Source organism: Zootoca vivipara, chromosome 5 (assembly GCF_965207765.1).
Source record: "Zootoca vivipara chromosome 5, rZooViv2.hap1.1, whole genome shotgun sequence".
Taxonomy (NCBI): Eukaryota; Metazoa; Chordata; class Lepidosauria; order Squamata; family Lacertidae; genus Zootoca; species Zootoca vivipara.
In genome coordinates, this window is record NC_142588.1 from 91,812,178 (window position 1) to 91,840,129 (window position 27,952).

Sequence of the window (27,952 nt, forward strand, 5' to 3'; positions counted from 1 at the left end):
CGGCCACCCTTATGCTAAGCACAGGCCCAGAGACACGTTCTTAGACAATGGGGGTCCCTCCACACTCCACTCCTGCTGCTTTTATTTGGAAGAGAGTCGCAATTAGATCACACTGCCCCCTACCCCCAAAATGAGGCCTGCTCCTCAACTGGTTTCAGGCCCTAAAAGTTGCCATCATCATCATCATCATCATCATCATCACCTAACTGATCTTTTGTCTGCTCAGCATTTGTTTCCTGCAAGCAGCGCCTTGCGGGTTAAATAGAAGCCAGGAAGAGGGCAGATTTTTCAGCAGGGAATTGGGTGTGAGAGGCCCTGATCTGGGCTAGGAGCATGTTCTAGATTGGGGCCCCATGCCTGCTTTTTCTTCAAAATAGAAGTGCCCAGTTTAAGCATTTAAGCATATGGAAAAAGAAAAACAGAATGTGGTTTGGTGCGGAGAGAGACTAGCTTGTGCTCTGAGCTACCCTTACACTAGTACAATGATGAACCCAAGGCCTGGAGAGGCTGAATGCCCCTTGCCTTCAGGCCTCCCACTAAGCCATGTCTCCTCCCCATCCCAGTCCTCCCCAGCTCAGCCCCCTCTTTGAATGTTTTGACCTGGCTGGGATGTCTCTTTTATCACTGACAATGGTTCTTGTTTGCCTGGAAGAAGGAAGGAGTGTGTGTGTGTGTGTGTGTGTGTGTGTGTGTGTGTGTGTGTGAGAGAGAGAGAGAGAGAGAGAGAGAGAGAGAGAGAGAGAGAGAGAGAGAGAGAGAGAGAGAGAGAGAGAGAACTTCTGGTTTGTCTGGCTGGAATGCAGCCAGATGCACAAAGGTAGAGAGTCTGTTGCTCTGCTCCCTTCTGACTGCCCCTGCTTTCCATTGGCATGTGGCTCCCAAAAGGTTCCCAACAAGGCAATGCGGCCCTCCAATTAGGAAAGGCCCCTCATCCCTGCACTGGCAGATCAGCAGAGATACGCCACACTTCCTTACTCCCAGTCCATCGTACCCCGGAGGACAGGGGTCTCACTTAGGGGTGTGCGGCATCTCTGTGCCTTCGTCCTCTGGTTTTGCAGGGCGTCCTGTTAGTCCAACCCCTGCCAAGAGTAGCCAGGTTAGGTCTTCAGGCTCTCCAGGGCGAGGGCAATGAGGCCAGGCATGCTGCGGTACAGAGAGTCGCTGGCCAGGCCAATGAGACCGGTGAAGGAGGTGGATCTATGTCCAACGGTGGCTTGGATGCGTGCCCTGTATAGGCCCTTGGAGTTCTTGGAGCCCAGATCCACAAGGATCTGATTGGAGAAAAGAACAAAGTGGCATAAAGGGAGAAAACAGCAGCAGCAGCACAAAGGAAGCGAGTGGGGTGGCGGCCAAGACAATGAAGGCCACAGTGGAGGGCTATCAATGGCTACAGGCCCTGGTGGCTAAGCTCGGCCCCCATAGTTGGATGCAGCAATGCATCGAATGCAGCTGATGCTATTCAACAGAAGTCTAGTGTCCAGACTGAGGCAAATAATAGCACAGCTCTATTCTGCCTTGGTCAGACCACACCTTGAGTCCTGTGTCTAATTCGGGGGGGGCCACAATTTAAGAAGGATGTTGACAAGCTGGAACGTGTGCAGAGGAAGGCAACCATTATATTAGGGGAAACTGTCTTGCAAAAATGTGTACATATCAGGCAGAATTTGCACAAAAAAGCATCATGAATTTTCATGTGTCCTTTGGCTGTGTGGGGGAATCCGCAAACCTGATGTGGAAATTTGGAGATTAGAATTTAAGAGGAGCAAAAACGAGAATGGAAAGAAACCACAATTGACCGATCCACTCATTCCTCCTCCTCACCTCCTGGAAGGTCATGGCGAGGTCCCTCTCAGGCACTTGAAGGATCCAGCGGTGCATCTCATGCACAGAACGGACCTGCTGGGCAGATTCATTGACACCCCGGCAGCTGGAGCCTGCAGCAGGAACTGAAGGGGAGGGGGGTGGGAGGCAGGTGGGTAGAAGATTTGGGAGAGAACAGGCAAAGTCTTTCAGAGCAGAAGGGAAGATTCTTTCTGGAGAGAAGGCTGCTGGGCTCTGGAGATGCACCTTTCCTCCCAAGGCAAATGGCAGCTTTGGGTGGGGACGATTTTCATCGGGAAAACAAAGCAGAGGGGGAGTTGGGGGTATCCTTCCTCTGCCCCAAGGTCACCCTGCCGATAGCTCCCTTGCAGCTTATGTAATACTTGTCCATGCTGATTTATATTTATACATGCACATTTGGAAATAATTGCTCTAACTTAAAAATAAATACAGGCAATGACTGTTTTAGACATGTCTGATATGTGCGAGACCGTGCATGCATGCATCACACCAAACCTGAAAGGGACCAAAAAATGTCACCCAAAGGGGCGGAATGGGGTGTTTGCAGGCCTTTTCAATGGGTGTTCTGATTATACGAAATTTCACGTGAGCGTCCGGTGCCTCAGAATGTAAGCCGTGCATAAATTGGTCGCTGCCTGTGGAATATATCTCACTGTAGAGAAGACTATGATCAGGTGAGCTGTACGGCTGATCAGTCTGCTAACCAGTTGTTACCTCCTGATGGGCCCCTATTGCTCACCTTCTTCAACTGGACTTAGACTGGACAGCCCTTCAAACAGAGGACTTGCTCCCTGACAGCCCATCAAATAGAGGACTTCCCTCTGCAAAGGAGGACATGTGGTCTCTTTGCTCCATACTAAGCTGCCAGGCTTTGCCCTTAGATCCACCAGGTGACGTTCCCACCCATACACTGTTAGGCTCCACCCCTTTATCCAAGGCCCCTCCCCTCCTTCTGTTTTGAGGAAGCTTGGGACAAACCTACCTTGGGGGAAGGTGTCGTCTTTTCCCCAAATGGGTCCCGCGTTCCCAAGGCTGCGCTTTTCCCGCTGGGGGTGGGCCTCACTGGCCAGGGAGTCTGCCACAGAGCAAGACAAGAAAGTGAAGGTTTAAGAGTTGGGGAGAAGCTACAGGAAAAGGCACAGAACAAAGCTAGCCTGCCTTGCTTTGCTTTGCTGATAACCCATCTTTCTTCTTCCCCATCAGCCAGCAGTTGGAGGGCACCAGGTTGGTGAAGGTTGGACAAGGGGATCTTTTTCCTTAATCCTAATTACCACAGGGGAAGGGGGGGGGGGAAGGGAGAGGAGGGGGGGTAGTTGGGGAGGGGTAACAAGGGAAAGAGGGTGGATAGGGAGAAGTGGGGAAATTCTGCCAATGGCGGTTCCACTGTTTCCTAGGGGTAGAATTCTGAATTGCTATTCTTTTATTTGTTAGATGCCAACTATGAAAAGTCTCTAGTTATTATGTGAACTGATTAAAAACAACAACCAAGCACCAAAAACCATCACAGACCAATTCACAGAAGGGCCACAGCTTAGTGTCAGAGCATATGCCTTGCATGCAGAGCCCAGGCAGGCTCATGAGGCTTTCATTGAATCATAGAATGGGAAGGGACCATGAGGGTCACCTAGTCCAACCCCCTGCAATGCAGGGATCTTTTGCCCAACGTGGGGCTCGAACCCACAACCCTGAGATTAAGAGTCTCCTGCTCTACTGACTGAGCCATCCAAGGTGCTCTGTAAAACACTGGGTTCTCCAGTTGTGAAAGGGCTTATGGGTTAAAACCAGCATTTGAAATTGGGCTTGCAAAGTTGTATACAGCCCTGACCATGGGATAGTACAAAGCAGGGGAATTCCAGGCCAAACAGTGCCCATGTGCTGGTCAGCAGAGAGTTCAGTCCTGCTGGGCGCTGCAGGAATTGTGCTAGTGGTGCAGACCCTTCCCCACCACAGGCCATCATGGCACCAGAAGATTGACAGGCTGATGGCCCTTCCCACCTGCCAATGTTGGCCTGCGGGGAAGTAAAGGTCTTGCCCTCCCCCCTGCAATGTAAGCTTATTGATTCACTAGGGATTGACTGCCCTGGTACACCATCCTTCAAGTTCCCCCACGCCACCCACTCACCTCCCCATTCCTAGTCCTGCCCCATGGCCCATTCCATACCATTCAAGGCAAGACCTTGGGGAGTGGTGGTGGCTGCAGAGGTGGCTTCCTCCTCTGTCCCAGCTTCAGGGAAAGCATCCTGAAGGCCCAGTTCTCTTCGCAGCTGCTGAAGGAAGATCCGCCCTTGTTCCTGCAGCTCCTTCACCTCCCCATCTGCCTGCTGTGTTTGGAAAGAAGGCAGAGGGATAGCTCAGAGCGAGCCGATAGGTGTGTTTGGGGCTGGCAAGTGGCCTGGCAAGTCAAGTGGCTGACCAGTTCCCAGCCAGAAGAACTGCCAAGGAATGACCGAAAAGAGCACCTCGAGAACAAACAGACTGGGTGTCCTTTGGATGTTTTAGACTCCCAGCAGCCGTAGCCAGATTTTTAACTCCCCTGCTTTGCTGAATATCCATCCTGATGAAGAGTTCTGTTGGGCTCCAAAGCTTGCATCCTTTTTCGTTGGGAACGGATTGGGGGGATTTATTTCCTCCCAAAATAAAAGGGTCAGTTTAGCCTTTAGCCATGCTTGCTAATGTGATGTAATCTGCCTGTTCCTCGGCTCAGCTGTGAAACAAGGGGTGCTTTGCTGCACCACTGATCAATATTTTTCGTCTTTCATCAACATGTAAAATGCTGGACAAAAACCATCTGAGTGCCATCACAGGTGTGACTTGTGTCAGTGCCCTAATGCACCTTCCCCCAGTGCTTTATTGATTGTTGTTGGCATCCGTCTGTCGCGGGGGACAATGGAGAGTGCCTCTGGGGGTGAAGTCAAACTGCTGCATTAATGGCACCGAAGTGCTTCTCACTTATATTGGGGGAGGAGCAGAAAGCTGCAAATGAATTGTGGGTCCCCTGGGAGAAAAGCCAAGATACTTTGCTGCCCAGGGAAAAGGACGAGGGGGCCTCCTCCCGCTCCCGTTGCACGAACAGAAAGTGACCAGGCTGGTAGTCGGCTCTTACTTCAAGCCCTGGCAGTTAGCTTAGGGCAGTGGTTCCCAATCTTTCATAAACTCATCTCAAGTGCCTCCTACCCTATAAAAAGCATTATACAGAGTAGAAGTTTGCACAACCCACTAAGGGAGATAACAATACAATAAAATTCAAAACAGTAACAATTAATTGCACATTCATTCATTCAAACCTGTTAAAACTATTTGGTTTGATTAATTCAACAGAATGGATGACCTGATCAAGTGATCCTAGCTTTTCAAACTCTGATAGTCATTTACACCTCCAGTGCCCCCCTGTCCCCCTTGCCTCTTAGCACATACCCCAGGTAATCCCATCACCCTGCAGGGAGCCGTACCCCCCACTCTGGGAACCACTGATTTAGGGGGTGGGTGACAGGGTGGGTGATCTCAGGAGGAATAGTGGTGGGATGTTGCTGCTGACACCCAGCAGCTCCCGCCTGAAGCAATTGCTTGACTTTGCTTGATGGTAGGCCTGAGCCTGCTGCCTAATGAGAGTAACGCCACGAAGCTGACTGAAACTGTGATCCATAGCTCTCTCCTCTTTCTACATCTTCCTGTCTGCCTTTGCAGCCAGAGTGCTACTCCAATCTTCTCTCTCTCTTCCCCATCCCACCTATTCACATACCTGCAGGAACAGGTGCTCCTCCTCGCCTGCTGTGGTTCTCGAGCCCTCAGCCAGGGCATTCAGCTCCTGCACCCAGTCACCCAAACTGGGCCCTGTGCCCTGGAACAATGAGGCAAAGGAGGGGAGGGTGGACCGAGGAGGCCTGCAAAGAGAGACTGAGTAAGGAAAAGGGTGCTCAGCCCATCTCTATCCTGCCCTGCAGTGAAGAACCCCAGCACCTCTGCTCCTGAGCTGCCCACCCACAAGCCTGCCATGCAGCTTGTACTTCCTGTCCCAGGTGTGTCTCTGAATGTTAGGTTCTAAACACAGCAAATTTGGTGCAAGCAAACCAATGAATTCTCAGTAAACAGCTTGCCTGGAGGGGTCCCTAGGATGAGCGTTCGGAACAGCCCTTGCCTACAGAAGCCTACTTTTTTGCCTCTCTCTGTAGTTAATTGTGTGTTTCTGTGAACCGTCACTGAGTAAAATTGAAGGAGGCTGCCCATTTCGGAAGTCTGGCCAGGTTCACCTCCTGGCTTTGAAGATCTCTTCCCTGACCCCTCTCCTATGCCTATCAATGCAACCTCTCTTTGAAATGAAAGGTTTTCTAACATCAAAGAAGCAGTATGGTAAGAATCTAAAGCAGTGGTGTCCAAACTTTTTTCAAAGAGGGCCAGGTTTGATGAAAGGTCGACCAAAGGGCCAATCAAAGTTGTTGACCTTTTAAAAGGATTGAAGTTGTTGAGGTTTTATTGAGAAAATAAACTGCCACAGGTGCTGGATTAAACTGACCGGCGGGCCGGATTAGGCCCCCGAAGCGGACTTTGGACATGTCAGATCTAAAGGAATAGCAGCTTAACACCTTTATTGGCAAGTAAGCTTCTGGGATGATCCAAACCCTTTGTCAGTCTGGATATTATCTAGGGTGCAGATCACACATGGACTAAGTCTATGCACAGACAGTATGCACATGTATAGTAGGCTCTGCATGTGAGTTTGCGTGAACACGTGGAATTAGAGGTAGGCCAGTGAGCACGATCCACCTGAGTTTCTGCATGCATTCACTGCATGCATTCACTGCCCTTTACCAATACGAAAGTACAATTGCTATGCCTGCTTACTGCAATTTGCTCTAGAACCCCAACGCATTGAGATTTTAAACAATTTCTTTTACAGGACTGTGCAGTAAATAACTATCAACAAATCTGATTTTCTCCCGCCTCTCTCTTTCTCTGTGGTTATAGGAAGGTAAATGAGGGAGCGGGTGGCGCTGTGGTCTAAACAACTGGACCTCTTGGGCTTGCTGATCGGAAGGTCAGCAGTTATAGTATTGTTCCCTGATTAATATTGGTGAATTTTGCATTTCCCTACTCAAAAAATGTATCCTGGATACTTGTAATGCTCTCCCCAGAGAGCATTATGGTCCCCAGTTAAAATCCAAGCCAGAGAAGAACTCAGTGGCTCCTTCCCAGCCACCTGGCTACCCCTGAATCCTCTTCCTGTTTGCTTCCCTTCCTGGCTGCTCTAATGGGAGAGAGGTCTCTCTCTTTCTCTCTCACACACCCCCTTCCCATTCTGGCACCCAGCACCATGCCACTATGTCTACAAGCAAGGCACCAGAAGAACAGGAACATGGAGGTGTCACCTTACCTCCTGGGCGAAGTCGTCTGGGCTTCTCGCTTTTGCATTTTCCTGGCATCTGGCTGCAGGCTCTCTCGCCCACCTCCTGTGGCAACGACCGCCCCTGACTCTGCAACCTGCTCTTGGGGGTGATGCGGGTGTCAGTCAGGGGTAGGGGAGAAGTGCCCCCTCCCCTTCCCCACCTATGGTGGCTGCGGCACGGTTAGGGACTTTAGCTGTAAGACAGTCATAATGTGTTCTGATGGTGCTCTCTATCCCTGGGTAGAAACAGGGCCAGGAACTGTGTTCCTGTAGTTTTCAGCTGCAGGTGGAGATAGCTCTGGGCTCTTACAAGCCATTAGGAGCAAGGTGAGGATGAGGAGGAAACTCCGTTGATGAACAGCAGTGGAAATGGGGCAACAGGCATTCCTCAGGTCTAGGAACATTTGCTGCAGAGGATGCATTGCAATTTTTCTCCTGACAAAGTCAGTCTATATGCTTTGAACAGGGATATAAAGGCAGAAATTCAGCAGGGGCTGCATTTCCTGGAATAGAGAGATGATGGGGTGAAACTATAAATTTCTTTGGCCGTACAAAAATGCATGCTGTTAAAGACCTAGAACTTCAATGGACATCACAGCTTGGTTTCTGCAATGTATCAATTTTGTATAACCTGGAAGTTGGCAAGGAGATGAAATGGGAGAAACTGTGTGCCAGAACCCCAATATTTCCTCAACAGTAGGGAAGCGGGTAGCACTGTGGTCTAAATCACTGTGCCTCTTGGGCTTGCCAATCAGAAGGTCATTAGTTCAAATCCCCGCGAAGGAGTGAGCTCCTGTTGCTCAGTCCCAGCTCCTGCCAACCTAGCAGTTCGAAAGCACACCAGTGCAAGTAGATAGATAGGTATCGCTGTGGCAGGAAGGTAAACAGTGTTTCCATGCGCTCTGGTTTGTCATGGCACCAGAAGTGATTTAGTCACATGACCTGCAAAGCTGTCTGTGGACAAACACCAGCTCCTTTGGCCTGAAAGCGAGATGAGCACCGCAACACCATAGTCGCCTTTGACTGGACTTAACTGTCCAGGGCCTTTACCTTTTTTTTTTTTTACCTTTACCTTATTTTATCAACACTAGCCCTCTAGAGGTTTTGGACCACAATTCCCATCAGCTCCAGCCAGCACTGATAGTTTGTGTAGTCCAAACCTCTGGAGTGCAACAGACCAGTGAAATCTGAGCTACAAGATCCCTTATATTAATTCTGTCTTCATCCCAAGACATGGGCCAAGGAGTACCTCTGGAATCCTGGCGTGCTCGAGGAGGGAAGAGGTGGTGGTAAACTTGCTCCATGAATTGGGGGAGGGAGTGTGTGAAGAACGAGAAGTCAATCTGAGTGCGGAAAAACTCCTCCGCCCGACGCAGGAACTCCAACAAGGTCTGAGCGTATGAGCGCAGCTCTGGGAAAAACAAGTTTAAGAGTGCTATAAGAGGAACAGAAGAAGGAGACCCCTGCAGCTGGATCAGGCCAAAGGTTCATCTGGTCCCATATCCTGTTCTCAAAAGCCCAAAAGCAAGACCTGAGCCCAACAACAACTCTCCCCACTTCTGATTCTCAACAAGAGGTATACTGTCTCCAACAGTGGAGGGAGAAATGTTTGCATTGGCTAGTTGCCATTGGCAGCCTTATCCTCAATTAATTTGCCTGTAAGACCCTAAGAGCAAGACTCCAATGAAAGTCTCCCATGCTGCCATCAGGGGTCCCAATTGGTTCATTAGAGATGTCATGTACACAGAAAGGAAGATGGCAGGATACCCAAGGACGTGCTCTATGAGGAGCTGGGTTCAGGTCCCAGGCTAGTTGGCAGACCAACTCTGCATTAGAAAGATGTCTGCAAACATGACACAAAGGCTGGCAACCTCAATCCCGTCGTGTGAGAATCCCTTGCAGGTGACCGCAGGGCCTGGAGATATCAGTCAGGGCGTGCATCCACAGCAGTGACCAAAGGAGGAATGACTGCTGGGAAGAACGCAGCACAACCGGACACCTTCCTCTGCTCCAGCTGCAAGAAAACTTGTCTCTCCCGTATCGCTCTCTACAGCCACAGCAGGCGCTGTAACTCTCCAACGGTTTGGCTTCACCCACAAAGGAGCACTCCTGAGACAGGTGGATCCCAACAACCAACAACACAGAGGTTGAATGGCCATCTGTTAGAAATTCTTTAGCTGTGACGCATACATTGCAGGGGGTTGGACTAGATGACCCTGGGGTCCCTTCCAACTCTGAGATTCTATGATCTGATGCTTTCCTCTCAGAGCTAGTAGCTGCTTGAAAGGCGTGTGATTTTCACTGAGACCGCAACCAAGGTGGGGATTAAAAGCCCCTTCCAACGTACTTCACTCAGGAAACTGGCCACTCCCTCCTGTACCTATGTCTTTAAAAAAATCCATAAAATGTGATCATCCATTTTTCATATCATCTATCAATTGCCCCTAAGTGCCTTGAAGATGGGCTCGAGTTTTTCCATTATGTCCCTTTGGGGTATGAGCTTTCGTTTCTAAGAGACACTGAACAGATCACGCTTATTTCCTTACAGTCCAAAAAACTGTTATTTTACATGATTGAAAAGCTATTACTTTAAAAGAATCCGGTATGGAACTATTTTAATATCAGCTGCAAAATTTTAAAAAATAACCTGCAATTGGAAAAACTAATAACCTGCCCCTTATGTTTCTAAATGGGTTTTTTGGGGGGGAGCGGGGGAGCAGAATGGAATGTGGCATTCATGGTAAAATTAACATTATATAAAATCACAAGCAGGAAATCAAATAACTAATGAATTTCATACAGAATTGGTCAATTTTCATAATGTGCCTGCATGATATGTCATATGTCCTGTGCTCATTATTTCTTCATTTAAAGTATACATAATTGGATATTATTGTACTGAATTTGAGGGAGGGGGAGAATGGGAAGGACAAGGGCTCTGATGCTAGGAAGAATGTAAGGAGAGCACTGCTGGATCAGGCTAAAGGCGCATCTTGTCTAGCATCCTGGTCTCACAGTGGCCAACCATAGAATCATAGAATTGTAGAACTGGAAGGGACCATCTAGTCTAACCCCCTACAATGCAGGAATCTTTTGTCGAATGTGGGGCTTGAACCCATGACCCTGAGATTAAGAGTCTCATTCCCTACCAACTGAGCTATCAGGGGGCAGATGCTATCATTGCTACTAGTCACCAACAATCTAATCTCTCATGAATTTATAAAAAAAATTCCTTCAGTAGCACCATAAAGACCAACTAAGTTTTTATTTTGGTATGAGCTTTTGTGTGCATGCACACTTCTTCAGATATTTATCTAATCCTCTTTGAAAGCCATCCAGGTTGTCTTACAACCAATCTTTGCAACGCACTCAAGAAACCTTTTCTGTGTCTGAAGAACAGGGTAAAAGTGCTTTATACAAAATAAATAATTGCACATTAGCAGGAACTTCATAATGGACCTTTCAATCTCTCACTCGGTATGTCCCCAAGCTGAGAACCGGCTTCGTCAACAGGGCCCTGGGCTCTGTAAAAGACACTGGCAGCGCTGCTCTGATCAGATCTAAGCCTCTCCTCAAAACCAACAATGCTTTGGAGAAAAACAAGTGTTTACGTAGACCTGATTAAGCCAGGAATGTCGCACAGAACAATCAGCCTCCAGCGCCCAGCCTGGGAAGGACAATGGAGCTGCGAGAGATCCCTCAGCAAGACACCAAGAATCCAGTCTGGCTCACTTTGGGGGTGCTTTAAGCCTTGGCAAAACAAGGCATCAAATGGAGCACCAGAGTATATGGGGAAAAACCAGAGCTTCCCAGGGACACCCTTTTAGGCAAAGGAAGCATGATGTGCCAATCTCTCACAGGTGCCGCCTTGGGGGATGGAACACTCAAAAAACAACCGCTTGAAATTCTCAAAGCATGAGGTGAGGTTCAGCTCAGAGATATGACCTCGTGAAGAATATGCAAGTCATGTGTTAGATCTAGGGCCGTCTTTAGCAGATGTGGCGCCGGGGTGAAAATATCCGCTCAACATCCCCAAATTACCACAGATAGTGGGGGGGGGAGGAGTGCGCAACTTTCCCCCATGCCGCTGCTGGAGAGTAATCCCCGCAGAGGCTTGGGAGGGAAGCTGCACGCCCACCAGCCATATAGTTGGCGGGGCGCAGCTGGCGGGTGTGCAGGGAAAGGGGAGGCTGTGCAGCTCCCCCACTTGCTGGGGCACCCCTGAGAGGCCGGTGCCCTGGCGCAACGAACCACTAAGCCGTATGGGAAAGACGGCTCTGGTTAGGTCACAATTATAGAGGGAAAGAGTGGGATCCTCTGAACTCCCCAAAGGCTTGATGTCTGCCTTCCTCCATGGACGCTGCATGGGGGAAGGTAACCATCAAACCTCTGGGAAGGTTTGTTTCTGAGCTTAGTTTAAAGTGCTGGCTCTGACTTTTAAAAGCCCTGAACAGTCTGGAAAAAGACTGCCTCCATCCATATGAAACTGCCCAAAGTAAGATCACCTGCTGAGGACAATGCCTGCTTCCTTCCAGATCAGAAGTACAAGCTGGGGATGGATAGACAGAGCCTTTTCTGTAGTGGCACCTGGGCCATGAAATCCCTTACTCAGAAGAGGCTCACTTCTCCCCATCACAGCTCATCAGGCAGCTGAGATCGTCCCCCTACAAACATTCATTTATAGTTGCTTCCATTGAAAACAAGTTTTCAACAGCTGCTGTTTTTATATTGATTGTGTTCCTACTGATAGCCATTTCTATTGTGTCATTTTAACTTTCTTTTAATCCATTTATAATTTTGGATTTGTTGTCTACGCTTCCCATTGGATTTGTTTGTCACCTTGAGAATAACTTCACAGGGAGGTGAGACAGAAATGTTGAAGATAACATGTGAGCCAAATGTTGAAGATAACATGTGTATCCATGTGAGCAGACCCCAACCATATACTGGTCTGTGCAGTAATGGGGAGCCTTCTCTCCACACCCTAATTATCCCCACCTTGAAGAAAAGCCCACCCAAGTGGACTTTTTTGCCCACATAAATGTTCACTAGACTCCCCAGGCTTTAAAGAGAACTGTGTTTGTTTGTCCCTGCCTGATCCCCTGGAGAGAATTGTGATCGCCGCAGGTGACAAGGCAAATGATTCTTTACAAGCTGTAATAGCCTGGGCTCTCATGCTAAGCCTGCTCCCAGCCAGCTCTTGCCATCCCACTCACCGCACTGCTGCCTCTTGGCCTTGCACTTCTCATCTGCAGCATGGGCGCAAGCCGCTGGACCGGCAGAGGGGGAGCAGGGTTGGGTGTAGAAGGCACACAGGTGTCCGAGCTCCGCTCGCTGCCTATCAGGTGGCATCTGAGCCAATGCCAGCAGCTCGAAACAGGTGGGCTCCCGGCTGGAGGGCGACTCTGTGCAGAGGGATGAGTAAAGGGAAAGAGTTGTTAGCATTGCTCATGTGCTCTGGCAGGGAGAGAGGGAGAGGTCTGAACAAGGGTCGGAATGAATATGGATTTTCCAGCAGGGCTGAACGGCATCAAGCAGGGGTAGGCAGCGCAGCTCCCTCCAGGTGTCATGGAACTGCAACTCCCATCAGTCCAGGCAGGGTGGCCAAAGGTCAGGGGATGATGGAAGCTGTAGTCCAACAACTTATGGAGAACAACACATTGGCTGTTCCTGGCTTGTGAAGCACAAAGAGGTGCCAGAGCAAACACTGCACCCACCCCTCAGTTTTGGATTTATTCATTTGCTTGTTTCATTTAGAGCATTTGTACTCCACTCCTCAGCCAAAAAGGCTCCCAGAGCAGCTTAAATACCATCAAAACAAGATAGTCCCTACCTGCAGGCTTACAATTTAAGGAAACACAACACACAAGGGGAAATGTACAGGGAGGGAAGATGAAAACTCAAAACCCAGAAACCAATTTCTAAATAGTCATTCCTATATTGGCAGGCTGGCACAGTTCAGGGACAGAAGGTGCCTGAAGTGAAATTCACCAATGCCAGACCAATCATGAGGCCCACTGAGTGCCTCACTTCTCGCAACTATATTTTGGAGGTATGGTTCAGAGATGTGGCTAATTTGGGTTACAGCAACCTTTCCCCATCTGGGTACCTCCTCCATCATGTCCCCTGAACCGCAAAGGTGTGACTGGCCCAGTCAACCTCCCATGTGTTCTGCCCCCCGTTGGAGGAGTTGGGAGCGACAATGCCAACATTAACACTCACTCTCCATCTGCTGGTGCACCCAGTCTGTGAAGGCGGCGACTCGGGTGTACACCCCAGGCTTCCCACGCTCACCACAGCCGTCGCCCCAGGAGGTGATCCCGTATAGCACATACCGCTCTGACAAAGGGTCCCAGCAAGTGAGTGGTCCCCCAGAGTCACCCTGGAAGGAGAAACAGCTGTGGGTCCAAAAAAGGAAATGTGCTGATTTGACCTCCTCGTCTTTCGTTTCCCATTCTAGCAGAATACTATATGCTTTCTTCTGTAGCTTCACGTCTTCAAATCAGTTATGATCAAATGGGTGCAAGATATAGGACATAATATACCGTTTGAGGATTGGGGGAAATTGTGGAAGGTAGATTTGAAATTCACAGACTGTTCTCTTTTGAAGGAAAATTACATGAAAATGATGTACAGATGGTATATTACATCAGTAAAAATGGCAAAAATGTACAAAACCGGGTCAAACACATGTTGGAAATGTAAAGAAAAAGAAGGTACTTTATATCATGTGTGGTAGGAATGTAGAGAAGTCAAAAAAAAATGGGAGATGATATATAAAGAGTTGAAAAAGATGTTCAAAATGACACTTGTACAAAAACCAGAAGCATTTTTGTTAGGGATTCTAGGACAAGACCTGCCAAGGAAAACAAAGAACTTATTTATGTATGCTACAACAGCGGCAAGAGTCTTGTTAGCACAAAGATGGAAGAATGAGGAAATCCCAACAAAAGAACAATGGCAAGAAAAACTGATGAGCTATGCAGAGTTGGCAAAGTTGACATATAAACTACGTGAGAAGGACAACCGTGACTTCAAAGAAGAACGGGAACTTTTTACAAACTATTTAAAAAGACAACAAAAGATCTGGACTTTTTGTTGTCTGGGGAGATCGTTTTTGTGCTTGAATCCTGCTTGCGGGCTTCCCACAGGCATCTGGTTGGCCACTCTGAGAACAAGATCTTGGACTTAATCCAACAGGAAGGCTCTTTGGATATTCTTATGGGGAACAGGGAGGGAGGGCTCTTGTCTGTGGGCTTTCTGGAGAAATCTGATTGGCCACTGTGAGAACAGGAGGCAGGACTACATGACCCAGTGGGGTCTTCTTATGCTAGTTATGTGAGCATCATGGCATCACACCTGCCAGTCCAGCTGGCTGCTGTAGGATACGGCGTTTTCTCTCCCCTCCATGACTCTGCCCGCTTCCTGCCACTGTTGCCAGCTGCTGCTCCTCTGCCTCAGCACTGCTGCCAGACAGAGCCAGTCAGCTGCATGGAGTCAGTGGCAGCTTCTCCTCATCGCTCTCTCCCCACCACTGCTTCTATTTCCTTGCTTTCCCGCTCTGGGCCTGAGTGAAAGGCAGGTGAACAAGCAGGATGCAACTGTGAGGAGAAGCAGGACTAGGAGGTCCTTGTCACTTGACCACTAGCGGAATCGTGGGCTCTCAGCAGATGCCCATCCCTGCCAAGCCCTGATGCCAAATTCTGTGCCAGTAGTGTGTTGGAAATGCCAGAAGGCTACCTCCTTGGCACTGCTACAATGTCCCTCACTGCCCCTCCTTCAGGAGCCCCCTTACCTGGCAAGAGTCAATGCCCCCAGAGAGGAACCCAGCGCAGAACATGGCGCTGGTGAAGAGCTGACGCCCCAGCGCACCACGGCAGATGTCTTGGGCTAGGATGGGAACCTGGGCTTCCATGACTACATCAGCTCCTGGACCATCTAGGGGGCAAGCATATGACATTATGGGGGGGTCCCAATTCCCACCACCACCACCTCCTCACAAAATTGCCCACTTTGGCATGGCAGTGGAAACCCTCCCCATGTGGCAGCTGGATGTGGCAACCCTGCGGTAGCCCCAGGTGTTCCTATTTTTCTTGGGTCCAGCTTCAGGTTTGGTGGAGTCCTCATGAAAATTCCTTGGCATTTTAGTTCTAATTTATAGAGCTGTAGAGCTGGAAGGGACCAAGAGGGTCATCAATGCAGGAATCTTTTGCCCAACATGGGGCTTGAAGCCATGACCTTGAGATTAAGAGTCTCCTGCTCTAACCAACTGAGATATCCCAAATACATATTTTTGTGCGCAAATTTCCCAATATACACATTTTTGCAACACACATTTTTCAACTATAACACATTTCTGCACTATGTTTTCACCAATATATGCATTCAGAGGCACACTCTAGAGTCTAGCCTAGTAAAGTGCATTTTTGTATATGCTGCTTGGCTGGAAAACGGCACCACAAATTTCAAAGAAGTGCAAATTTCAAAGGGTGGCTGTGTTTCGGTTGGCATATTACTTTGGAAAGAGCCAATTCAGTCAGTTTGTTCTGTCAGTTATATGGGCTGCTGGGACCATATAACACCAGTCCTAAAGAATCTTCATTGGCTCCCAGTGCGTTTCCGAGCACAATTCAAAGTTTTGGTGCTGACCTTTAAAGCCCTAAATGGCCTTGGCCCAGTATACCTGAAGGAGTATCTCCACCCCCCATCGCTCAGCCCAGACACTGAGGTCCTCCTCCGAGGGTGTTCTGCTGGTTCCCTCCCTGCGAGAAGCGGAGTTACAGGGAATCAGGCAGAGGGCCTTCTCAGTAGTGGCACCCACCCTGTGGAACACCCTCCCTTCAGATGTCAAGGAGATAAAGAACTACATAACGTTTAGAAGACATCTGAAGGCAGCCCTGTATCAGGAAGTTTTAAATGTTTGATGTTTTATTATGTTTATTATGATATATGCTGTAAGCGGCCCAGAGTGGCCCAGATGGGTGGGGTATGAATAATGAAATAATAATAATAATAATAATAATAATAATAATAATAATAATAATAAGATGTGAACTAAACCAAATTTCTCCCCCAACCCTAACCCCCACTCCCCACATGCTCCTGGGTTGCCCTTCCTCACACTACCTTCATAGAGCGATCCCCAGCCAATGATATAGCAGGGCATCCCTGTGCCCAGTTCCATAGGTCGCTCAGGAAGGCACACTGGAGTCACCCAGGCGGACGGGGTCACGGGGCTGCTCAGTTCCAACAGAGCCACATCATTGTGGAAGGTCTTGGGGTTGAACTGCGGGCAGAGAAAGGAGAAGTTGAGAATGGAAGAACGGAGAAAGGCCCCAAGAATGGGATCGTTGTGGGTGGGTGGAGCAGGATGTGGCGACCCCAGCTCACCTTGGGATAGGAAAGGATGCGGCTGACCGCAACTACCTGCTCCCCTTCATCCAGCTTTGTCAGGTCATAATCGCCCAGGACCACTGACCAGGCCAGTTCGTTTCTGCTTCTGGAGGTGGAAAGACAGGAGGTACGTAAGAACAAAGGCCAGTAGCCCGCCCAGTCCAGCATCCTGTTCTCACAGTGGTCAAACAGATGCCTATGGGAAGCCCACAAGCAGGATTCAAGCGCATGAGCCTTCTCCCCACCTGCAGCTCCCAGAAACTCATGTTCAGAACCATTACTGTCTCCGACGGTGGAGTGAAAATGTAGCCATCAGGTTTGGTAGTCACTGACAGCCTTATCCTCCATGAATTTGTCACCCAAGCCATGTGATTGACTCAGTGCTCATAGGGAGAAAACAAAGCGTCGCATCTACAATTATTTGCACCAGCTAACAAATGCCAATCAGCTGTTGGATTTGGCAGCTGGCTTGAACAGTCTGGGCAGGGGATACCTGGTCAAGGCATTATGGAGCTGGGAGGGACTTTGGACCACATTCTTCAATTCAAATTTCCTTGTGTGATCTGGTCCTTGGAGGAGGATCTACCCCAAGTTTCCCCACCTTCTGGATGGCAGGTTGCCAAGAGTAGCAGAGCCTTTTTGGTCACAGCACCAAGATAAGCCACCTTAACCTGTTAGCTCGCTTATTCTTTGGCTTCTACAGAGCAGTCAAGGCACTTGTAGTTTCAAATTATTATCATAAGGGGAAACAGTATAACAACAACACAGTGTAGAGTGTGCTTCTGTTCAGGGTGCCAGCCACGCCCTCCCTTCTCCCCTGGTTTTTGGTTGCTGCCCCACCACACAAAAGAAAACAGCGAGCCTTCCATGCCCACTAAGTGTGCCCAATGGATGTTGGCCAGATCCAATTTTCATTTTAACTGGAGCCAACTGGTTTCCCCAACGCCAGGGGGCAGCAAAGACTGGAGGAAACTGGACTTTGCTCAATAAGAACATTAAAAGAACCCTGCTAGATGAGGCCAATGTCCTGTCTAGCCCAGCATCCTGTTCTCATGGTGGCCAACCAGATGACTATTGGAGGCTTGCAAGCAGGTTCTCAGTAGGACAGCCCTCTCCCCCCCCATGTGATACATAGCAACTGCTGTTCAGAGGCCAGGCAATGCTGGACTACAGCTTCCAGTGGCACAATTGGCAAGGAATGATCGGAATCCAACAGCACTGAAGGGCCACAGGCTCACCATCCTTGGTTTAAGTCAGGGGTGGGTAACCCTTTCCAGACAGAGGGCCACATTCCCTTCTGGACAACCTTACAGGGGTCATGGTGGGCAAGGACAGAGACAAATGTGGGTGGAGCAACTCATGCAATTTTTTTCTTTTGATCCTAAACCTCCACTCCCTTGTGGGATATCTTTGGGGGAAGAAAAAGCTGAGGAGTAAGCCCTATACAAATCCAGGGTAGAGACCCTAAGAGAGTTGGGTGGCGCCTTGTATGCTTCCTTCCAGCAACTCCTGCAGCGAAACTGGTGCCAAAGGTATTGCTCTGCTTTCCTTTGGATCTTATCAGCAAGGCTGGGAGGGGGGTTCTTGTCGTCAGGGCAGCCCAAGACCTTTAAGACCTTCCTACTCACTGCCCAGGCTTGCACACACTTTGGTGCTGCTAATGCAGCAGTTTGACTCCACCTCTGGAGGCACACGCCATTGTTTCTTGAGATAGGCTAGCTTCTACACATGGTCATGCACTCCTCTCTAATCTCCATTCAAGCAATCAAGAGGCATTACCTGCCAGGCCAATGCACTCAATGATAGCATGAAGTCTGGCTGGTGAGCGTGTGGCCCTGGGAGAGCCCCGAGGGTCAGAAATAGAGTCCTGGTGGGGCACATTTGGCCCCAGGACCTGAGATTCCTCACACTGGTTCCAATGCCACAGCAGTCTTTTAAAAAAACAATTGCACACTGTTTCATGAATTTCACTGAGTAGCAGTACATTTCTGAAATGAAGACATGCATGTGTGAATGCAAGACACGGAGCCTTTTCCCAGAGGCAGCCTTACCCTGTGAAGCAGTGGGCTGCCGTGAGGACCCAAGCATCCCCCACTAGCACCCCACCACACATCAGCTCTCCGTTGAGTCGAACAGACACCAGCCAAGGCCACGCGCCAGGCCAGGCTTTGCTGCCTCCCACGATCTTTGCCTTTGCCATCGTTGTGTTGGGAGCTGGCACCCCGCGGTGCCCGCACAGCCCTGGGAATTGAAACAAAAAGGAGAAGTTAGGGGACATTGTGGGGCAGCTGTCAGAACTCATGGTCATAGTCCAATAGCTGGGCCTGGAAGATTCATGACCAAGTTTCAGTTCTGCCATGATGAACTCATTTGGGAGCAAACTGGCATCTCTCCACAGCCCCAATTCTGAAATGGGAATATTAAGCCAGGTTCTAAGCTTTCACAGAAGTACTGAAAAGGTAACTGGGCACCAATTCCGGCTACCTGGTAATCTCTACTTAAAGCTAATAAGTATTATGGGACTTGGAACTGTGCGTCTGATGAAAATCTCAGAAGCCATTGCACTGCAGATAAGATTTTCTGCATAGTGCCCTACATGGCTCTCCCTGCATACTCACGATCTAGAAAATGCTGAATAAACTGGGGAACACAGCATCAATTGCATGCTACAAAATTGCGCAACTCCATTCGCATTGTGCAATGCATACCAACTGCAGTTTTCTGCTTTGCTTTCTCCTAGCATAATGTATTTCTGTATGCCACATACAGAATCATATGCATTTCTATGCACACTTTACCCTAGCATGTGCATTTTTGCACGCATTGCCTGCTTGGAGATATCGGACTGCCAAATCTGAAGAAGGGCCAATTCTGAAGGAGGACTGCGTATGAGTTCACGTACTGTTTAGGAAAGTGTGGATTTGGTACATTCACCTTTGAATGCGAAGTGGATGAAATCCCCCTCCCCAAATCCACAACCCTAAAAGTATGACTTGGTTGGATCCCACCCCGACTGCCAGGCCCCGGACAGTGGAAACCTCTCCTTTCCCCCAAAACCTTGTGGGCAGCAATAGCACAGAGCACAGCAGTGGCTGCTTTGGGAGGGGGAGGCAGTGCTCTGTGTGCTCATGTAGCTGTCAAGCTTCATCCCAATTAACAAAGCGAGTGTTTTGTCCCCGGAGAGCAGTGCTCGGCCCAGTGGCCCTGTCAGCGCCCAACGCTGACCTTTCCCCTTGCAGGAAGCATTGGAAAACAGATGCTGGTGCATGGGGCCCCCGGAGCCCTGTGGCGCTGAGGCTGTCAAAGGGAATTGAGAAACAGTGATGCACGTGAAGGAGCATCCGCCCGGGGGAGGATTAGCTTGGCCAGAGCCTCCAGGGGTGACTTTCGAGCCCTGCTCCATCCCACTTCTGGGAAGGTGGCGTTTTCTGTGACTGCACCAGTGGTGGCATCCTCACCTGGATCGGACTGGTCTGCCACTGTGTTCAAATAGTCCATGTCGCTTTCCAGCCCTGCAAAGGGGGGGACGAGGGAGAGGGGATTAGATGGGCCATCATAACAATATATTATATTATGTTGGGCGGCTTCCAATGTAATATAAAAATACAGCGAAACATCAGACATTAAAAACTTCCTGACACAGGGCTACCTTCAGATGTCTATATAAGAACGTAAGAAGAGTTGCTGGGACAGGCACGAGAGCATTCTAGCACGAGAGCATTCTAGCAGGATTCTAGCACAAGAGCACCTTCCCCTCCCATGGTTTCCAGCGACTGGTGCTCAGAAGCACTGCTTCCTCTGACTTCAGAGGGAGAGCATAGTCATTATGGCAGTTGATGTTTAGTTGTTTAGTCGTGTCCGACTCTTCGTGACCCCATGGACCATAGCATGCCAGGCACTCCTGTCTTGCACTGCCTCCCACAGTTTGGTCAAACTCATGTTCGTAGCTTCGAGAACACTGTCCAACCATCTCGTCCTCTGTCGTCCCCTTCTCCTAGTGCCCTCAATCTTTCCCAACATCAGGGTCTTTTCCAGGGAGTCTTCTCTTCCCATGAGGTGGCCAAAGTATTGGAGCCTCAGCTTCGTGGATCAATGCCTTGTCGTGGTAAAGGGGCTTGAATAACTCAGAGAAGCTATAAGCTATGCCATGCAGGGCCACCCAAGATGGGACAGGTCATAGTGGAGAGTTTTGACTAAACGTGATCCACCTGGAGAAGGAACTGGCAAGCCACTCCAGTATCCCTGCCAAGAAAACTCCATGGACAAAGACAACAGGCATTATGGCAGTATCCATCCATAACCCTCTCCTCCATGAATTGGCCTAATCCTCTTTTAATGTCATCTGGTTTGGTGGCCATCGATCCATAGCAAGCATCTTGGCTCAGGGATGGCTGGGCAGGGAGGGGGCAAATGACACATCACCGCAAAAGAGGACACAGATTGGCATACGAATCACATGCGCCAATTACAAGTACGGATGAAAGTTTCAAAACAATTTCTGCAACTTGGATAGAAATGCACCTGATCTTGTTGCAGTGGGACCAAGCGACCCATGTGTGGCTGCTTAAGTCTGCTGCCGAGGTGCTCACTGTGGATGTCAAGGCCCATATACGTCTCCTTTAAACCAAACTCAGGCCTTCAAACAGAGGCATGTTCTCCAGCAGCCCTTCAAGTAGGGGACTGGTTCTCTTGGAAGCCGGAGTCTCAAATGACGATTAGGAAACCTGACTGGGAAACTCTAAGGGCTTCTCTTCCACCAGGGCTCTAAAGGGTGCAATAGGGTGTGCAGAGCACAACTCCAACCTTCCCCCAACCTGGTGCCCCCAAATGCTTGGGACTACAATTCCCATCTGTCTCAGCTGGCACGGATGGGAGTTGTATTCCAAAACCTGTGGAGGGCATCCATTGCTGGCTGGCGCTGGTTGGGGTTGTGGTCCAAAGCATTGGGAGGGCAGGAGAGTGGGAGAGGCTGCACTGGGCGGTGGTCCCGGACTTATTATTACCCATCCACCATCACCGGCCACAGTGCAGCCTCCATCACTCAGCGCTAGGTGCAGAGCAAGGCCAGAGAAGCACAAGGAGCCCCCCCTCCTCGCCTTGGCCTCCCACTGGCATGTCACTCACGGCATTCCTGCAGGCGGAGCTGGCAATGGCTGACCATGAGGTGTATGCAGCTGTCGGTGGACATTTCCTGGCCTGAGCAGAGGCGTCGGTACGGAGCACACGCTTTGCTGAGGGCCCAGTTCTGGGCAGGCTGCTCAGGGATGGCCTGGGCTTGCAGGACGGCTTCACAGCTGGGCAGGGAGCCCAGGGGCAACTCCGAGGCTGCAGAGAGAGGAAGACCTAGAAGTCCACTCCCAGGTCACCCCAAGGTCCTTTGGATGCTCTGAGCAAACCAAAATCTCCTCTCCCACCCCTCCCCAACACATGCATCTTATTGGATGTCGAACAGCATCAACCAATGATCAAAAGGTGGCTTAGGGGGCTTGCTTTTTCATTTGAAATATCTGCCGCTTCTCTATTTATTTCCTTTTTCATTTACTGCATTCATGTGACACCTTTTTCTTCCAAGGGTATCGGAGTGGCGTGTAAATGGTCCTCCTCCTCCTCCTCCCTATTTCACCCTCACAACAACCCTGTGAGGTAGTTTAGGCTGGGAGATGGTGACTGACTCCAAGGTCACCCAGTGAGCTTCATGGCTGTGCGGGAATTTGAACCCTAGTCTCCCGGGTCATATTCCAATGCTTTAACCACTATGCAACACTTGCTTTTCAGGAGCAGGGACCTTTTTTCCACATGAGGGCCACATTCCCACTCTGAGCAGTCTAAGGAGAGGGAGCATTCCAAGGGCCAGATACAGAGTCCTGGAGAGTCACATTGCCCCCCCCCCGGCCTGAGATTCCCTATTCCTGTTGCTTCCTCTGCTTTCTGGTGCTCATGCCCCTGCACAGCTGTTGGAAACAAAAAGGCTCTCTGGATGAAGAGTCAGGATGCACTGAGAGATCTCAGGCTGATTTTCAGTAGATGGGGCCAAGGCCTGCCTAGCCCAGCGGCCGAGTTAGGCAGCTGAAATAAAGGAAGCTGGCCAAGGCAGGCACGGACTTTTGTGCAACAGGGCTGTGAGCTCAGTGCATGCTCAGAGGCACCCTGGTTTGCCTCCTTCTATTCTACCTATAATTCTTTTGCACCCGGCTCTGTGGTTCATAGATGTTGGGGTTCTAGTAAAAGTCCCGTGGGGACCCAGCAATGCTCCCCAAGCAGCTGGAACAGGGGAAACACTTACGGACACATTCCCTGGTCCAATTGCCACAGTTCCCAAAGAGGCAGAGCACACACTCCTCACATTCCTGCAGGCGTCGTGCATGCTCCAACAGCGAACCTTCCAGGGACAGCAGGGCACTCTTCATGGCGGCTTCCAGCACCAGCGTCCCACGGTTGGATAGAGCTGCAAAAAAAGGCAAGACAGAGAGGCTAATGTTAAGCAGGGGAAAGGGGGCGTTTTTTGGCGAGGGGGAGGGATCAACAGTGGAAGTAGTGCTTGCTCCTTCCCCTGCCAGCCGCTTCTCCCCTGCAAATGCCCACCATAGCCATTTCAGGGACTGGGAGGCAACCCGCTGCAAAGAAAAAACGTCTTACGGGGGTGCATTTATAGAAGAGAGTACCGTAAGTGTGGGAAGGATGACGTTCCCCTACTCCAGCCTGCTCACCATCCACTGCAAATGCACCCTCTCACTCACAGGAACCGGCAGGCTCTTGTTTAGGGAACACAACCTTTTTGTGGCAGGGTTGCCAACTTCTCTGCCAGCGTTTGCAGCTGTGTCTTTACAAACAGCCTGGTTACCAGGGATGAGTGGCAGGGATGAGTAGGGGGCACTTGGCAGGGCATGGAGGAGACCCACACTTTTACCACCTGCGAACATCAATATGCAGCTTAAAGGCACGGCCACAGAGTCGGTGGGAAAACTTTGAGGAACTGGTAAGATTGGAATTCAACAAAGTACTCAGAGTCTTTCCAGATCGTGGAGGGTCCAAACGGAAAGAACGGGTGTTAGGAACCGGCACAAGTGAAGAGAAACGGGTTTGGGCCTGCTGTCTCTGCCTCCACACTTTCTGCGCAACTTCTGAAAAAGCTGGTGTAAGTACAATAGTCCACACAGTACAGTAGTCTCTATCTGTGCAATTGAGGTCTCTGTTTTACTAACCTGTGCACATGCAAGCTATTTCAGAAGTTGGAAAGCAGGGGAGTAAATCAGGCACAATCCCACTCCCCACTCTACACAGGCTCATGCGTGTAGTCCTTTTGTCACAATTAAAAACACTCTGGCTGTTATAATTGAGAACATAAGAACCTTCCTGCATCAGGCCAATGGCCCACGTAGTCCAGCATCCTGTTCTCAAAGTGGCCAGCCAGATGCCTGTGGGAATCCCTCAAGCATGATTCGAGTGCAAGAGCAACTCTCCCCTCCCGAGGTTTCCAGCAACTGGGATTCAGAAGCATTGCTGCCTCTGATTGTGGAGGCAGATCATAGCCGTCATCATGGCTGTATGAATTTGTCTAATCCTCTTCTGAAGCCATATATGTTGGTGGCCATCGCTGCCTCTTGTGGGAGTGAGTTCCAACGTTTAACTATGTGCTAAACTGTAAATATTTTAATTATTTAATGGGATTTACGGTATATACCGCTTAGGGACACGGGTGGCGCTGTGGCTTGCCGATCAGAAGGTCGGCGGTTCGAATCCCTGCAACGGGGCGAGCTCCCGTTGCTTGGTCCCAGCTCCTGCCAACCTAGCAGTTCGAAAGCATGTCAAAGTGCAAGTAGATAAATAGGTACCACTCTGGCGGGAAGGTAAACGGCGTTTCCGTGTGCTGCTCTGGTTCGCCAGAAGCAGCTTAGTCATGCTGGCCACACGATCTGGAAGCTGTACGCCGGCTCCCTCGGCCAATAGAGCGAGATGAGCGCGCAACCCCAGAGTCAGTCACGACTGGACATAATGGTTAGGGGTCCCTTTACCTTAATCATCCCTAAGTGGTTTACATAAAATGTAAAATGTTTTGTTAAAAAATATTTTTCTGGGTGTTCAAAATAAGCTATTTAGAATATATCAAAACGTAAGTAAAATCAGCCGTAATTAGAAATATATATATGCATAATCAAATGAAATTATGTGTCTGGGTAGGCTTCCCTAAACACCAAAAGTCTTTAGCAGGCACTAAAAACACTACAGTGAAGGTGCCTGCCTAATATCAAAGGGCAGGGAGTTCCACTGTGAAGGACCGATTCCTTGCAAGTGCAAAACAAACATCTATGTGGCACTGGCAAAAGTATATATTGATGTTGCATATGAGTAAGAATTGTCAACAGTTTTTTTTAAAAAAACAACAACAACAGAGCAAACTGGCCCTGGCAATATCTTGGAGTGAAAACGACAGGCGTTGGGAAAGTGGCAGTTAGGGCAGTCAATTGTTGGATGGGCACGCCAATGGCTCCAGCCCACTTCCCCGTTTGGCCTGGCTGCATTCAATTTTTCTAATCCCCCGCCCCCAAGTTGGCTTGATCTCTGTTACAAAGACGAAGGATTTCCCAGAAGTGTTTGGCTGAGGGCATCTGGTATCAAATAATCCCAGCGCCCTCTGCCAGATTGTGTCTGCATTCACTTTGCAGTGATGATTGCAGAACCGAGAGCGGAGTGCATGCCTGCATACATACATGGAACAGGTGAAGATGGAGAAAGTCAACCTAGAACTAAAGGCACCAGGTGGCTGCGCCATGGTTCATTGGGGGGAGGGGGCGCTGAGCACCTGATCTCCATGCAGAAGGTCCCAGGTACAATCCCTAGCAGCTGGGGGGAAACGTCCTGTATGAAACCTATGAAATACGGCCACAGCTCAGTGGTAGATCCACCTGTTTAGCATGCAGAAGGTCCCAGCTTAAAAGAACCTGGAAGAGGAAGTTACCGGCCTTATTGCATCTCTTTATCGAGAATGAACATCACCTGTTGATTTTTTTTCACCTGCGCCGCTACCTGTTAAAAAAACCCCCAGAGAAGTCATAGGGGATGTGGGGTAACAAATCTCTGAAACAACCAGTTAAAAGAGCCTGGAGTTGGAAAACGGGCTCTGCCTGAGCCCTATGGTATATACAGGAACAAGGGAAACAAACTGCCCTGCACTGAATCACACCACTGGCCCACATGGCTCAGTGTTGCTTCCACTGACCGGCAGCAGCTCTCCAGGGTTTTTAGATGGGGGCGAGGACACCCCCAAACCTATTTGGGGACTACGGCGTCCAAAGCTGCTACCCTTGGGCTGCAGCCCTTCCCTTCAGTAAACCTGCTCCTGAAACCTCTGCCGAGCTAACCACTGCGCGGCACTGCCTCCCCAAGCAGGGCGTGTAATAAAAACCGGCTCACTGAGCCTTTAAAATAAAGATACATATTGACATGGAAAAATGGGGCTGTATCAATATCTAGAAGTAAAAAATAATGACTAAATCCAGGTCGTCCTACTCCCAGACGGACGCTGCTCTTACCTCGCAAGGCGCCGGGGGGCATCGGGCAGAGCTCCTTGCCCAGGGGGGCGGCCAGGGCCCGATCCACCACGAGCAGCAGCACCACCACCAGGGGACCCATCGCCTCCGGGGTGGCGTGGGGTGCGAGGGCCGAAGGAGGGAAGAGGAAAAGGAGAGAGAGAAGGAGCCTCCCTTTCCCCTCGGGGCGAGTGGAGCGGCTGCCGCCGAGGCCGCCCTTGCGCTCCTATATGCGGTGCCCTCGGGGGTGGGGGGACCCGCACAGACCACGCTCATGTTTTTTTTTCGGGGGGGGGAGCACACCGAGAGAATAAATGATAATAAATAAATAAACGAGAGAGAATTCATTCATTAGGGCCGGCAGCGGTGCCAGGCGAGGGTCCTGCCATTGGGGCGGTGAGAAGGGGAGGCGCACGAGGGCCAGCGCGGCGGCTTCATTAGGGGAGCCCGGCCGGGCCCTGGTTCAGCCCCGCTGCGCGCCGCCGAGGAGGAGGAGGAGGAGGCCGCGCTGAATAGGCCCTTTGTGAGCCCGGGCGGGGGCCGGCGGCCATCAAAAGGCTCCCCGCTTAATGATCAGAGGCGGCCCGCCTCGCTTGATCATGCTCGCGCTTTTGTCCTCGGCCGCCGAGTGCCGTGGCCTCGGCTGAGGGGAGAGGAGAGGCCGGGCCTCCCCTCGCTCGCTCCCCTCAGCAAAGGCGAGGCCTAGGAGGGGAGAAGGCCTTGTTCCCTCACATGAACACACACACACACACGTGTCAAATGCCTAGCGTGAATCTGCACACAGATACACGCGCAGGCCTCCCTAAGCACTTTCCGCGCGCTTTCGCCGCCGCCATTACGCGACGACGGGCGGCTGCCTCAAAGGCAAGGCCCGGGGCTGAGGGCGGCGCCAAGGCCGCTTGTGTGGTTCTGTGCTAGGGCACGTACCTCTATCTATTGCGCTTATGTGCCGCCTTTAGTTTCAAAGGAGCTCCAGGAGAATCTTTTCACCCGTTTCACCCTCCTCACACGACAACCCTGTGAGGTCGGTTCGGCTAAGAGACCTTTACACCTTGACTGGACCAAAGGCAGGACTTGGGTCCTCTTGCTCGACATGGCGCCCTGAGGGGAGGGGGATAACCTTGGGCAACCCTGAATGGATATCATAGATCTTCTCCAAAAAAGAAGAAGAATTCGGGAACTGTAGTTCTCCCCCCTCACAGGGTTATCGTTTATACAACCCTCAACAAACTACGGTTTACCGGGATGCTTCGAGAGAAGCCATGCGCTTCAAATGCACATTGGGTATTCTCTAAGTTTGTAGTGTGGATCTGCTCTCGGAATAAAGCAACATGGCTTGATCTGGAGGGTACGCGCATGCAGGGCTCAGAATGAGGCAATGAGTCCCACTTTTCATGGGGTTGCTGCTGCCATTATGTGCCTAGGCAGCGAGCTCAGAGTCAGGCCCACGTTGAGGTGAGAGGGAGTGTGAACGGTGCTTGAACTTGTTTGTGGCTTTGTATCTTGGTGTATCGGTCAGATCCATACTATGCATTCAAAGCATATTCAATGGGCACTTGAAGCACAGCTTTCAACCCCCCCCCCCCAAAAAAAAGAATCCTGGGAATTGTAGTTTTCCCCTCACAGGGGAACATCAACTACAGTTCCCCAGAGTCTCTGGGAGAAGTTATGCGCTTTGAACGCACATTGAATATGCTTTTAAGTGTACAGTGTGGATCTTCTCGTAGAATAAAGCCACATAGTTTGACCTGGAGTGCCGTTTCATATACAGTATTTATATACCTGCACATGGTGCTCAGAATGAAGCAAT

General features: G+C 50.1%; 1 protein-coding gene across 1 annotated transcript; it reads right to left on the reverse strand.

Annotated features, from left to right (window-relative positions):
* Positions 1-401: 401 nt before the first annotated feature.
* PRSS56 (serine protease 56) lies at positions 402-26,727 on the reverse strand. Its single transcript, XM_088669300.1, has 17 exons — positions 26,146-26,727; positions 22,899-23,060; positions 21,740-21,940; positions 20,074-20,127; positions 18,667-18,856; positions 16,613-16,721; positions 16,349-16,508; positions 15,018-15,160; positions 13,445-13,604; positions 12,439-12,627; positions 8,472-8,633; positions 7,211-7,322; positions 5,582-5,723; positions 4,004-4,163; positions 2,825-2,917; positions 1,822-1,946; positions 402-1,271 (listed from the first exon to the last, which is right to left on the reverse strand). The coding sequence occupies exons 1-17, from the start codon at positions 26,243-26,245 to the stop codon at positions 1,098-1,100; spliced, it is 2,436 nt and encodes an 811-aa protein (XP_088525426.1). The 5' UTR covers positions 26,246-26,727; the 3' UTR covers positions 402-1,097.
* Positions 26,728-27,952: the final 1,225 nt, after the last annotated feature.